This window comes from Aptenodytes forsteri, unplaced genomic scaffold, assembly GCF_000699145.1.
Source record: "Aptenodytes forsteri isolate BGI_AS27 unplaced genomic scaffold, ASM69914v1 Scaffold184, whole genome shotgun sequence".
Classification (NCBI taxonomy): Eukaryota; Metazoa; Chordata; class Aves; order Sphenisciformes; family Spheniscidae; genus Aptenodytes; species Aptenodytes forsteri.
The window spans coordinates 2,758,740-2,772,562 of NW_008796078.1; the positions used below are offsets into that span (position 1 = coordinate 2,758,740).

The 13,823-nt window shown below is 37.7% G+C and overlaps 1 protein-coding gene across 1 annotated transcript in view; it reads left to right on the plus strand.

Moving 5' to 3' along the window:
* The window catches only part of LOC109279692 (ras GTPase-activating protein 2-like), a 23,110-nt gene extending 10,289 nt beyond the window's left edge, over nt 1-12,821 (plus strand). Inside the window, exons 4-6 of the mRNA XM_019474023.1 lie at nt 3,497-3,573; nt 12,388-12,471; nt 12,730-12,821. Coding sequence (XP_019329568.1) covers nt 3,497-3,573; nt 12,388-12,471; nt 12,730-12,805 — 237 coding nt within the window. The 3' untranslated portion in view covers nt 12,806-12,821. The remainder of the gene's footprint in view (nt 1-3,496; nt 3,574-12,387; nt 12,472-12,729) is intronic.
* Nucleotides 12,822-13,823: the final 1,002 nt, after the last annotated feature.

Here is a 13,823-nt window from a genome sequence, read left to right on the forward strand (position 1 = left end):
CTCCCAGCTTCTTGTGCACCTCCAGCCTTCTCAGTCGGTAGAGCATGGGAAACTAAAAAGTCCTTGGCTAGTGTAAGCACTGCTCAGCAACAACTAAAACATCGGTGCGTTATCAACTTTGTTCTCATCCTAAATCCAAAACACTGTACCAGCTACTAGGAAGGAAATTAACTCTATCCCTGCCGAAACCAGGACATTTGGAAAAAATGTAAATTTGGAAAAAATGGAGATGGAGCCTCAAGCCAGCTTGTAGATTCCTAGTGGCTCAGGTCTCTACCCCTAGGAAAAAAGAAAGGTCTGGGTGAAGTAAACCTTGCGGGGTTATCCGAGTTGAACGGATATTCCTAGCACTGTGGAACTGTTGGCCATTACATATTGCTAGGAGCTCAAGTGTGGTAGGTGGTAAGATGTAGTACATTTCAGAAACATGGTATATGTTTGCTCTAATTTAGAATGGGAAAGCTGGAAAAAAGCCAATGGAAGCTGACAGAACCTGTATCTGCTATGTAGAGACGTTTTTGCAGTAAGCACACGGAATTAACAATTCGGGTGGTACTAAATGTGGGAATATTATGTTATTTGTGGAGTATTCTAGAGCCCCAGTTTTGCTTTCCATATGCCGCAAGGACTTTAGTTTACCGAAGATGCTTCTGAGTGGATAACCTGGGTTATTTTGGTTGGTTGTTTTTTCTTTTTTTTTAATAAAGTTCTCTAACTTCTGGCTTAGAATGTTTTTCTTCTACTTAGATGTTGACATAAAGATGATCTTTCTTATTCTTACAAATTCAACAGTTCAGTTGTAATATTTGTTCCATTGAGTTGGGGGAAGTGGAAGGAAGAGGACAGAGAGTTCAAGAGAAATACTGTAATCTAGAGTTTCTGATGTTGAGGAGGAACTGGAAAATAACTGTTAGCATTTCTAACTCTGTTTAAACCCCACCACCACCCTAAATAACTTTCCCAAGCGTAGACTACCCTTCAGACGAAAGAGTATGCATCTTCTCCTCTTGAATTTAAAGGAGAGGAGGTTTTATGAAGGAAGCTAACACTGTCAAAAGTTACTTTGTGGCACACTTGGAACAGTAGTGTGATTCTCTATATGGAATGTGGGCACAGTATATGAGTGCCTATTGGCATACATATTTAAAATACAGTTGCTAGCCCCGTTTCCGCTTAAGAGCTTTAGAAAACTAGAAGACTTGTATTTATTATAGATACTTGTAATATTTCATAATGTGGAAATGATCAAAATATCAAAACTGTGGGGAGAAAAAACCCTTAAAGTACAGTGTTAAAATGCAGTAGCGATTCTAAAACCAAAACTGTGTAACTAAATTGTTTTTGTAGTTCTTAAGTTTAGGTTGGTGATTTGGACACTCTGGTTTTGGCTCCTTTGTTACTCTCTGAATCTTGGCCACATAATCAGCAGCTCCATCTTCCTCTAGTCAGTATCTGAAAATTGATTGTTAATCCATTTGTAAAGTTAAAATGGTACCTACCTGCCTTTGAACAACCTTGTTGTTCAATGTTCAATGTAACCTTGTTGTTCAATGTTCAATGTTCATCTGTAGATCTCAGGATCTACAGATGAAAAGTGCGTTCACATAAAGTCCGCTGCTTATTTATTGTGTAAGAATGGCTGATTTCTCTTTGTTTTGAACTAAAACCAATCTGTACAACCACGTTTAAAACCTGGTTGCATATTATGTCAAAAGTTCTGATATAGATCTGCAGATCAGCCACTTTAGGAAACCGTCACGCTGCTCTCAGCAAAAAAACCCAACAAAAATGTACCCAAAACTCTTCATACATGTCAGGGAAATATTTTCTTGGAGCCATGTTACTGTAGCCATCATGGTGCTGAGTTTTGAACAAACTACATCTACAGGTAGTTCTCAGGAGCAGTAAACTTTCTATTTTACTCCTACCGATCAGTGTAGAACACGATTTGCTTTTTTTTTTTAAATAAACACAAAAGGAAGATGTTTAGGCCATTCACAAGGTCTGCCTACTAAAACTAGTCAAATCAGCTATACAATAAACTCTACTAATGTTGTCTTTTCATTTGTCATTCAAAAACTTTGCCTTGTAAGGCTGTTGGCATGCTTCTCAGTATCCTGTTTTTATCCTGTAAATCTATTTTTGTAATTGAGTTTCTCTGCTTGACAAATACTTTCTTAATGTACCTGTGTTCCAATCCCATGTAGTAATAGTTTGCAAAACACTTGGCAGGCATCCCAAAATAGTTACGTTTAAAACTTCTTATAAAAGAAACTTCACTTCTCCTCCCATGTGACGTACAGAGAGAGAAACACAGCCCTTGCCCCAGGGGATTTACAATAAAAACATTTCAGTTTTATGTGAAAACGTAAGTGCTATAGAAATGTGTGCAAGGTCTGCTAAGGGCTTTACTTCCGTTTTAGTGTTGTACAGCAAAACTGTAGGTCAAATTATAGCTTGCTTCCTTTGCCACGCTTTAAAATTACTTTCCAGGTCCCTTCTCTAAGAATCATAATCGTGGACAGACCAGTGTTGTCTGATGTTCCATTTAGCAAATAGACAAATTCCAAGAATACTAAGGAGAACACGGTTTAGAGGAAAGACTGTGTCAGTGTCTGGTTATCTTAGGTGTGAAAGCCAGCACGAATAGCCAGGCATTGAAAGGAGTAGCAGTATTGTTCAGGCAGGAGATGTTTGGAGCAAGGTTGTAGTACCAAGTTTTGGTCATCCCAAGAAAGTTGCATGTCATGGTTTGGAGTTTTTGGAGCCTTTTATCGAGATGGTAGAGTACTTCAGAACTTGCTGAGTTCTGAGGTTAATCCATGCTGTGCCATGATTTATGGATTCTTTTTCTTAATACATCCTACCATATCAGAAACAGAAAAGGAGGAAGCCAGGTTTAACAATTATTGCCACCTCTTCCTCTCCTTTGGTTGTGTTTACTGTTCCATGAGTACATCAGCAGACTTCATGAGATAGTTGAAAGCTGCACTGGGATGGACAGGAATTCACAGCTGGATATTAAATGTTGCTGGTTATAGCTACTGCATACTATTCTACTTTTCTGAATATACCTAACTGCCTTCAGAGTCCAAGGTCATTTTAGAACTTTCTTGTGAAATGCTTATAAATTCACTGTCTGTTCAAGGGTTCATCCCTTGCTTAGGACAAAAAAGCTGAGAGGGACTTTTGCTTTTGGTACTTCCTCATGCTGGAAGAAGTATTTTTTTTGTGTATGTTAAATCTGTGGAGGCGTGACCAATTCATGTACTGTCTGCAGTTGAGGATAATGCTTCTCTTTATCATTGTCTCTCGAAGTTCAAATGCATTCATCATCCTCTACTTGCAGGATACGTGCTTTAGAATAGATATTTGCTTGAAGTGGATATATTGGAATTACCTCAAATAGCTTCTAACTGTAAACTATTATCGTTCTAATTACTAGTTTTAAAATAAAGGCTTTTAAAACTATTTGTGTTTCTCTTGTTTTTTTCAGGGAAAAGTTCACCTTGAATTAAAACTGAATGAACTGATAACAGATAATGGATCTGTGTGCCAGCAACTAGTAGTACAGTAAGAAAATACATTAATTCTTAAATATTTAGTTGTTCATTAGAACATGATGTGATTTGTCTCTCTTAATACTGAATGTCTGCACATCCTGGTACCAATAACATTTTTCTTTTTATATGACTTTCCTTGCAGCCTACCTTGCTGAGGGAATGGGTATATGCTTAGGGAACTCCTGCAGGAGTTTTTCACAACTGCCCATCTCTGTTACTCCTAAAGCACTCACTTTTATTAGGACTCAGCATGGCTGTCTGGTATCATTAGTTCAGTGTCTTGTAATTCCAGTTGAATTGAGTCTGGCTAGGAATGCCCACTGCAGCTGACAGCCAGAGCTTGCAGGACTGCTGTTACTGACAGAATTGAGCTGCTAGTAGTGGTGTTGGGAAGAGTGTGAAACTTTTTCAGTAGTAATATTTTGGTTTGGTATGTGAAAATCCACTTTTAGTTTTGCTTCAGAATTACTTTCTCACGGTTAACCATGATAAGGAATGTTTATAGAAAAACAAAGTACAGGAGTTGCCGTTTTGGAGCAGCATAACGTTGCCACATTTCAGTAAAATTTCTTAGCAACAACTTAAGCAGTTGGCTACCAAACTTAATTTTGACTCCAAAGTGTAAAGCCATTACAGCATGTCAAAGAGCCTCAAAAAAACCAGTAAATTTTTGGTATATTTTATTTCAAAAAAGACAAATTTCACCAATGTTAAAGAAAAAGCACAGAATGAGACATATTGGAAGATACTAACCACTCTGTACTCTTGTATTGTTCCTCTTAGAGCTGTGTTTGATAATGACCCTATGTGATGGCTTTTGGAGTCTGAATATACAGGTTACAGATGTGAGTCACAGAAGACCAAAAGTCCACATATACTGGTCATTCAGTTTGTTTTTATTCATTATTAAGCAATACATTTAAGGCCAGAAATTGATAAGAAGCTAATGCCAATACAGCTATACAAAAATGTTTTGAAACTCTCATAAAAAGTTTGTCTGATAAGGGCATACTAGAAGATACTGGTCTCTCTAGAAACTACTCCTATCCTTTATTTTGGAAGAAGTCTGACAGCCTTCTGTGTTACTTGCCTCTGGGAGATTGTTTGCTTTCATTGAAAAGACCAGTGGAAACCAATGACTTGCAGAGACTCAGTGAGACTGACAGCGTTCTCTTGTGACTCTTCTTTACGCTCTCAGTATGAGTAAGGTTCAGGAGAACAAGCCGGTCTTACCGCAGTTTTTTATTTTTAGTGCTTCAGAAAGAAATAAAGGCTTTTCTGCACTTGTCTCCTAACAGGTTGTGGAGTAGGCCATGTGAAGAAAAGGGTACAGACAAGGGGGGTTATAAAGACTAAGGGAAAACTAAGATTAAAAACTCGAAATGTAGTAAGATTCTTTAATTTTGCATTCCAACATCGTTCATTAACTTACATATTTATTCAGAGAGTGAGTGTTTTGTTGTTTTGTTTTGTTTTGTGGGTTTTTTTTGTTTGTTTTTGTTTTTTAAGTTTTCTCTGAGAATTTAGTGTGAGAGAATGGGTTGTATTGCAAAACTGTGAGGGGAGGAAATGGAGTGTGGTCTTCCGTTTGTCTCAGTGACTTCACATTCAGATCAGCTCCAGAGAGCAGGGGGAGACCATTACACTGTCAATTTTGCTAATTTAATTTTCATTACGAAGTTTAAATTACGTTCTTTCTGTCTTAGTCAACTATCTAAACCAAGATTAGTAGTTTAGTTGGAGCAAGACCTCGCAAAATAATCTTTGCTTTTCTGTTACTTGGTATGAAAAGGGAAGCTAGTTCTGCGATAGACCTAAGCCAGTGAAACTGGTAATGGTTTAGTGGCTATTGTAGGCTGATAGTTCAGGTAAGGTATACAAACTTGCTGTACATCAGTGTATATTTATAACTTAGAGATAATTCTGAATGTGTTTCTACTTGTATAGTGGGTGGCAGCTTGGTTTACTGGGAGTCCTGCTGCTCTTATTTTTGTATCCCACTTGTAGCACGAGGCAGAATTAGAACAGCTTTTCCCCCATCGACTATTCACCACCAAAAGCTGGCTGGAGCTTTACAACTTTGTGTTTTATTCCCAGCCTAACTTTCTGATAGATATGATTTTTTTAATTTAATTTAATTTTTTATATATCCATGCACTTTAGTCTAAGTTAAATTTTTTTTTAAAATTTTTAATATATGCTTGGATTTTTCATATGATGAAGAGAAGTTGCTTTAGAAAGTTACTGTTGCAGATTGCAGTTTTGAGTAGGAAGTGGGTTACTCACTGTGCCCTCTCTTAGGATCTCTTTATGACAGAGATAAATGATCGAAAGGAAGCCAGGGTTCTCTCGTGGTTGCTGTACTCACCCACTCACTGACATGTGGGAGAGGATTGTGCGTTAAACACTGCAGTATTACACCAGTACTTTTGTCTTCATCTGAGATTATGAAATGCACTAGAGTTCCTTAAACTGAAAATGTTTAGCAGTATTTTATCACACATGCTGATAGCCTTGAAATAATTGGCTGTATAAGTAATATATTGTACATAAATATATTTTTGGATGTGCATGTGAGAGTATGAGAAATAAGAAATCTCTCACTGGATATAGTATTATAGAAATGGATGTGAGGGCATTTTTGAGACCTTTTTGATCTTAAAGCATGAGGAACTTACAGAAACTACATGTGAGAATCTTTAATAGAAAATTTCAACTCCTTAAAAAGTCTGCTTATTTTGTAAATTTCCGAGGATAACTAGTCAGTGATGCACTTATTGCTATGTTTTGTAAGTCACCAGGCCCCGAGAAGTCATTGTATTAGTAACTCCTTTAAAAAAGCTGAAAGATAGGAAGTAGCAGAGCTGTGATTGAGTAAAAAAAGACAGAGTGGGCATATGTGTGTATTTCTGCTGCTTCTTGATCTGTCCAAAACTGAAAAAGTATTGGCCAAAGAAAAAAAAATTGTGGAAAAAATAATTCTTAAAATATGGGCTATAATACTTGCCTTTCAGAGCCGTGTTTTACTTCATGTCCGAATTAATGGTCTCTCAATGTAAGGAGACAGGGAAGCTTTTAAACCTTCACCAGTTAGATTTTTTTGTAGGATAAGAGAATTCTAGATACTTGTGCCGGCTTCTGTGCATAGGTAGGTTTCTAAAGGATTTCCACTATATATTCCCTGAGAGTCCAGAAGTTCTACAAAGATGAAAAATAGTAGCTATAACTTTAACAACACAAGATTAAAGATCGTGTTACGTGCACAGACAATAGCAAGTAATTCAAGGGCTGTGATTCTGAGCATTGTCTGGAGTCCCCCGTCACCTTTTTGGTTGTGGCTGAACGAAAGCGATAGGATTAGACCTGACTAGGAGATGGATTCATACTATTTCGGTTCTGTAGACATGGTTGTAAAAGGGTTTTTTTGCTGGTCTTCTAGATGGGTTTTATGGTGAGGATTGTTTTAAAAACTGAAGGTAATTCCAGTAGGAAGCAGTTTTTGAAAGTTAAGGATTTGGACAACAGAGAGCTGCTGCTGATGTTAGCCTCTTACAACTAATGTGGGAGGGAGGAGGGCTTCATTTCTCATGCTAGTATGTATAGTAAAACCATCTTTTCCAAACAAGAAGTTGTTGGGAAAAGAATGTGATTTTAGAAAGATAAGTGTTGCTGCATATGACAAAGGGATAGTCAGTTGTCCTATAATGAAACCAGGAATGCGATTCCTCATGTTTCGTTCTTTTTGTCCTCTGTCCCCCCACCCGCCCCTTTTGGTTTTGTTTATAATTTAGATCCTTATTAGGGCTCTATTCCCCAACTTTATGTAAGGGAAGTAAGCTTGGGGAAGGATCAATATTAATATATCGCAAACTATGTTTGTATCAGCGAAGCTGTGGATAACAGTCAAAAAACCCTCCTCATTTCTTAAAAACTGGAAGTCTCCTTCTTTTGCTCAAGTTGACAAAAAGTGACACGTACAAGATACACCCCAACTGTTCTGGTTTTCCTTGGGGGGGGGGGGGGGGTTGGAGGTGTGAAGGGCGGGGAGGAAGGAAAAAATGATGGCCAGTTTTCTTAAAGTGGGACTTTCTGAAGCCATCCAGGGCTTTCAGGTTGTATAAGCATTCTAAAAACATGATATTGAAATACATTTTTACCTGGAGAAAGTAAAATTAAGACTTGTAATTGCTTATTTTATATCAATGAAGCCCTTACACTTTTTTTGAAATACAAGCATAAAGTTAATCTTCCTTTGGTGAAGGGCTATCTTAGAGACCACTTACAGTGGGCTAAGCCCTGATTTTACACATAATGTTTGTATTAATTGGAAACTTGCTGTTAAATTTCATGCAGATACACCCACAGCCCATTTCTGAATTAAAATTTTGTTTTGTCTCCGATTCTAGTTGTTTCCTTTTCTAATGTGTGAATGAGGAGGGGAAAAAGATAATGCAATAGATTAACTGCTGACTCAGTGTGGGCTCTTTTTTTCAAAACCGCAATGGCATGTATAGTAGCACATTTAAAAAAATATATGCTTGCAGCTCTCCTTTCTGGGAGTCTGTAAAAACAAGTTTGCGTGACCATTGCTTGCATATTTGCTGCTGCTGAAACAGATGATACTTGAACTGTTTCTTGCCAAATTAGGCTATTGGATGGTAGTACTTGCCTTCTCTGTGTTTGACGTGACTTCAACTCTGAAAGAAACAGTTTTATGTATTTACAATGTGAATACTTGAAAGCCCAGAAGTGGCTTATTACAGCTAGATTTTGTCTTTTTTTGCACTTACTTTTCTAAATAAATTACACACTATACTATCTTAAATTGACCTGTCAGTTTGTTACTGTCCTGTTTATACTTCATCTGCTCGCATGAAGTCGTCCTAGAGAACATAACAATTTTTTGAAGTGTACAAATCCTAATGGCTGCAGTTACTTAGTTTCTGCACTTGGAGGACTTCAGTTGATTTGAATGGTGGAGGTAGAGTCCCTCAGTCATTGAGGGGGTTTATTGCTGGCTGTGTCTTTTTAAGGACTTATTTCCATCTTAGGAGCTGAACATATGCCAGTTATATCTGAAAGGCTCATATTTCCTGTATGAAACTCCTCTTGCAGAACAAACTACGGAGATGTGAAGCAAGAATTAATGTAAACTGAAAGGTCTCTTACACTGTACCATAACTGATCAGTAGTTTGAGAAAAGAACAAAAGTCTTTCTGTTAGCTATTGCTTAGACTTTACGTAAAGATGTAGTAGTTTAAAATATAAAATAAAAGGCTTTTAAGTTCCTGTCTACTTCTTCAAACTATGCATTTATGCCTTTTGAATGAAAGTTGCTTGTGCCAGCCTAGATAGATGAAACCATTTGTCAAAGCTGAAATGTTTACCATATGGTGGAAATATATTTATTATGGTTGTCAGAATAGGAATGTATATTTAATGTTATTTTCTTTTTTGATTGGTTAAAGTGTTTGGGGTTTTTGTGGGTTTTTTTTTGGTGGAGATTTTGTTTGGTTTTTTTCCTGTTGTAGAAGACTGCAATTCTAGCACTTTGCCTGATTCTTTGGGGAAGGGCAGTATTCCCGTGAGATTTGCTAGCTGGTAAGCTTGTTGAGGTTGCGCTTTTCCATTTCTGTTAAGTCTACTCTAACCAAGCCACTTCAAACATCTTCAAAAATTTTTAAACATGTCTAGTGGAGGCCATTTGTTTAGTAGCTTAAAACTATCTGCAATAATTCAATCTTGTGTATTCTGTCCCTAGGGAGTAACAATCCAGTTTGATAGTGCTGAGTTGATTTAATGGCTTCCTACCCTTAATGGCTACTTGCCTTGCGCTGCCTTTGGAGCTTGTGAGATCTTCTGCGTGACTAGGTTAATTCAGGTTGCCAAACTGTCTGAAAACTGGCTTGAAACCTAAATAGCTTTCTGTAAGGTTAGTAAACAGAATCACCATAGGTGATAGATGCAGGGCAGGAGTGCAAGAGAAGGAAGAGGATCCACCATTTCAGTGCAGTTCAGTTGACTTAGCTGTGCTGTCAGATAATGTGTCTAGAGCAGACTCCGGGCAGTAACTGGAGAGTTAAGGGATGGTTATGAGTGGCTAGCTTAGAGTGAGAGATGGAAGGGGAGGAGGTGAGATAAACTTGGACCAAATTCTTGAGCCTGATGGGTCTGAAAAGGAAAGATTTGGGAATATTAGGAACTGATGGTCAGGGGGACTGGTATATTATTTGGTTTTTGAGGTTTTGGAACAGGGTAGGCTGTCTAAGCTAGGTAGACCTTAATTGCTGGCAACAGAACTGGGACTTGGGCAGGAGATGAAAAGGAAATGCTAGAGCTGCCTACACAGGGAGACTGACTGGAGCATGAAATCAGCTTGAAGTGACAGATCTATATGATGAATCTGGAGATTCTAGTTCTGCTGCAAGGCTGTATAGTTGTCAGTAAAATGTTTTTCAGCTTGCAAGAAATCACAAACAAGCCTTCCTTTAGTTTGTGTGTGTTGCGATCAAGCTGTAAAAAGACAGGGGAGGCCGAAACAAGCTGTTTCTGTAACCAAATGTAGGGCATTGTGATCAGTTTTTGATATGATAATACACGTTTTCCCACAGGATCATTATGTCAAGTATGCAGGTCATTCATACAGTGATCAGGGAAGGAGTGAGAAACTTCGTACATAGCGAAAGAAACTGCTTTCTGTAGGACTTCCATCTGTTCGCTAGAGAAACCCAGGGGCTTGGTGAACATGACACGGGCTGTAGGAAGAGAAATTGTGTTGTTCTTGTTAAAATAGTTGAATTCTATCCAGATAAATTTGATTTGATCCATCTGCTAGGAATTTCATATGAGATTCAAGTTGAGGCTAACTTATAGGTACACTCAGCCCTCACACCTGAAAGCGAAAATCTCTGGGAGCTGCAGAGACAGTATGTTTAGTGCTGCAAAATGCCTGATAGTCTGAAAGAATCAAGCCCTAGCTGCTTCAAATCAGATACCCCAAATGACTGAAAAGTCTAGACAGTAATTTTGTCGCCACTCTTGTATGTCACGTATGTGTTGGAGGAGGAATCAATTAATGCTTATGAAACAACAGGATGTTTCAAGAACCCATTTAAATGGTGGGTTTGAAATCACTGTAGGGTTCATTGTGATTCAAAAATTATTGAAATGCTGAAGGCCATGTGCTTGAAAACTGGAAGAAAAATAACAAATTATTGTGCAGTGGTTCAGCACTGAATGTTCCCTGAACTGGCTAAGACAAAGGGACTTTTTTTTGGGGAAATACCATCTCGTTTATAATCGTGCATGCTCCAAAGAGGGTGGAGCTTTGAGGCAGCAGAGGAGTGTTAGTGTCTGTTGTTTCCCCGCTTGGGAGTGTTTGAGTTTGCAACTCGTTATTCTTTTAACAGTTTTTCTACAGTACAGAAAGCATTTGCTTAACAACAGTGTGCAGCTACTGTTGCTGCTATGTAACTTTAACTTGATCTGCACAACTTACTATTCCATGTGATAGTATTAGGACATTTACTTGATTATTTATATGAACTTAGAGCAGAAAAGTCTATTTTCTCCTTAAGTTACATGGAAACTGGCTAATTTTGGCAACTAAAACTTACTTACATTAATTTAGTTAAATTCCTGCAATACGTTATTTAAAAGTAGATGACTTTAAAAAGAGAGAGCAGGAATATAACATTCAGATCTCATTTGTGTCTTACTTGTTTATGAAATTTTGTAATCTGCTGAATGTTTCGGTACTTAGTAAAGACTACAGTGTGCATGGCTACATTAGAGCATTATTTTGCTAGAAAGTCTGGTTTCTGCTGTAAATTTACAAACTGTTTTGCTTTACTTTTGTTGTTCCAGCTGTTTTTAGTTAATACTCATGTGTGGGCAGCATCTGAAGGTTAGTCAGCTTGCTGACCAGCTCTGTTTCTAGTAGTGTTCCTGCTGTGGTGATTGAAAAAGATTGCAAGCCTTCAGAAAAGGTCCAGAAAACGTGTCTCTGTCCCCATGAGCATTACTTTATAACCACCCCATCCCTTTTGCATCAGGAGTGGTGAACAGTGTGCCTGTGTACCTGTTAAACACAGGCTTACAACTTACCATACAAATTATGGAAGAAAACAGTATTTTTAAAAGGGCCGTTTAACCCTGATCATGCACTATGGTGAAAAGAGTTTGAAAATAGACTTTAAACACTACTTCAAAGGTAAACTGATTTTTTTCTTTGTGGCTGAATAGTATGGATGGAACCTAGACATGCTAGGACTATATACTAATAGTTTTGGATGCTTAATTCTAAATAACGTTTCAGGATATGACTTTGCATTTCTCAGCTCACTCAACTCAGAATGTAGTTTAGCCAAAACAAAATATTTAAATCCACTTTAATGCCTTCCAAATGTAGTTGCTGTCATGTGGATGAGGCCAGATAGCTTTTTCTGGGCCTTGAGAAATCAAATTTAAAAGTTAATGAAGTCTGCAGTTTCCCCTAACATAGCAGTTCATTTTACTTAGGATTTTGCCATGCATGTGTGATACTGGAATGTCTTTTACCAAAGCAATTCCAAGAACTTTGTTCTCGCAGAGCCCCCTAAGTCTGACGGTACACTTGAGTATTACCTTGTATTATCATCCGGAGATCTGTAGTTACGATCTACTTCATGTACATACATTACGTTGGATCAATGTATATATCATTGTGTAATAATACAATAGGACTTAAAAAAATCTTTTTAAAAAAGAAAGGATTGTTTGGGTTTTATTTTTTTTAAGCCAAAGATACTGCTTCACTGATCTATTGATTGCCTTTTCCTTGTAGCATAAAGGAGTGCCACGGGTTGCCTCTTATAAATGGACAGAATTGTGACCCTTACGCAACAGTCTCTCTTGTGGGGCCTTCCAGGTAACATTTTAAAATAAAATTAATGAATGTAAAATGCTGTGATCTTAAACTTGAAAAGAAAGTCATAGGTTTTAAGCAAAATCTTTAAAATACAGAAAAATCTTTAAATGCTTTCTGCGTATATCACATCTTCCATTGTTACTGTACTCTCCCCTTCCCTACCATACTCTCAAGATTGTGAAGGTGTTTGGTCTGTCTGAATGGCCTGCAGTACTCAAGAACCACTTGTCACTCAGTTCTTTCTTTCTTTCTTCTCAGGTTTTGTACTGGACTTTTGATATCTGCACTGTACTTCCTATTAATTTTTGTCAAATTCCTGTATGGGACAATATAGTCAATTGCTCACCCGCCTTCCTCTGTTCCCTGTTTTTCTTAATGCGTGAGTTTCTTTGCAGCAAATGTTTAGCAATTGGGAGGAAGCAAGAGAGTAGAGGTTCTGGTGAGACCTTTCTAATGCTAGCTCCTTCAGGATGCTACTAAAAGTCCCCACAGTTTAAATGCCTCCCTTTTTTTGGATCGGTAATCCTGAATAACTGTTGGGGTTTTTCATTTAAGAAAAATCCCATATCCCACACATTCACTATCTGCAAGTCCCTGCCCAATAACATCTAATGTAAGCTAGGTTTCAGTTGTTTCTTTTTTGCAACATCAAACCTAAGCACATCTACTTTCTCCAGTACTGAAGAATTGCCACTGTGAGCACAGTACCAGAAGGATTGTCCCCAGTTAAGCTCTGAGTGAAAGGGGAATTTTTTCCTCCTTGGTAATACATGATCACATTTTTTTTTAGGTTTGGGTTGGGGGATTTTTTGGTGGGTGTTTTTTGTTTTGTTTTGGTTGGTTGGGGTTTTTTTAAGAGGACTAAGGAGATTGGACCGTTATACCTAGGAAGCGTGGTGTTGATTGCCAAAGAAGGTAAATTGACATATATTTCCTGTTTGAGTCCTGTGATGCAGATGGAACTGAGTGAATGTTGGTCCCACACAATATTTACCCTGTTGGTATGGGAATATATGTGCAAATCTGTCAGAAGTTTCTAGTTAAGATTTTCCAATCTCATGCATGTGTGAGTCATGTACCATGACTGGAATTTTTATATGGCCAGCACCTGAAAACAGTTAGTTGATGTCTAGGACAATTTTTTTTCTCCCTTGTCTGTTTTTCCCCCACATTTTGTATTTGTTTCTTTTAGAAAGCATTTTTATACTATCATAGCCCTTTACTAACTAACTAAGACTGTATTCTTTTATAAAATGTGTAAAATAAAAAAAAAAAAATCTATACAAAACCCAGGGGAGTGGGGAGCAATTGTTTTGTTTGACCCTATGCTATTTAGCATCTAGCATTAGCAG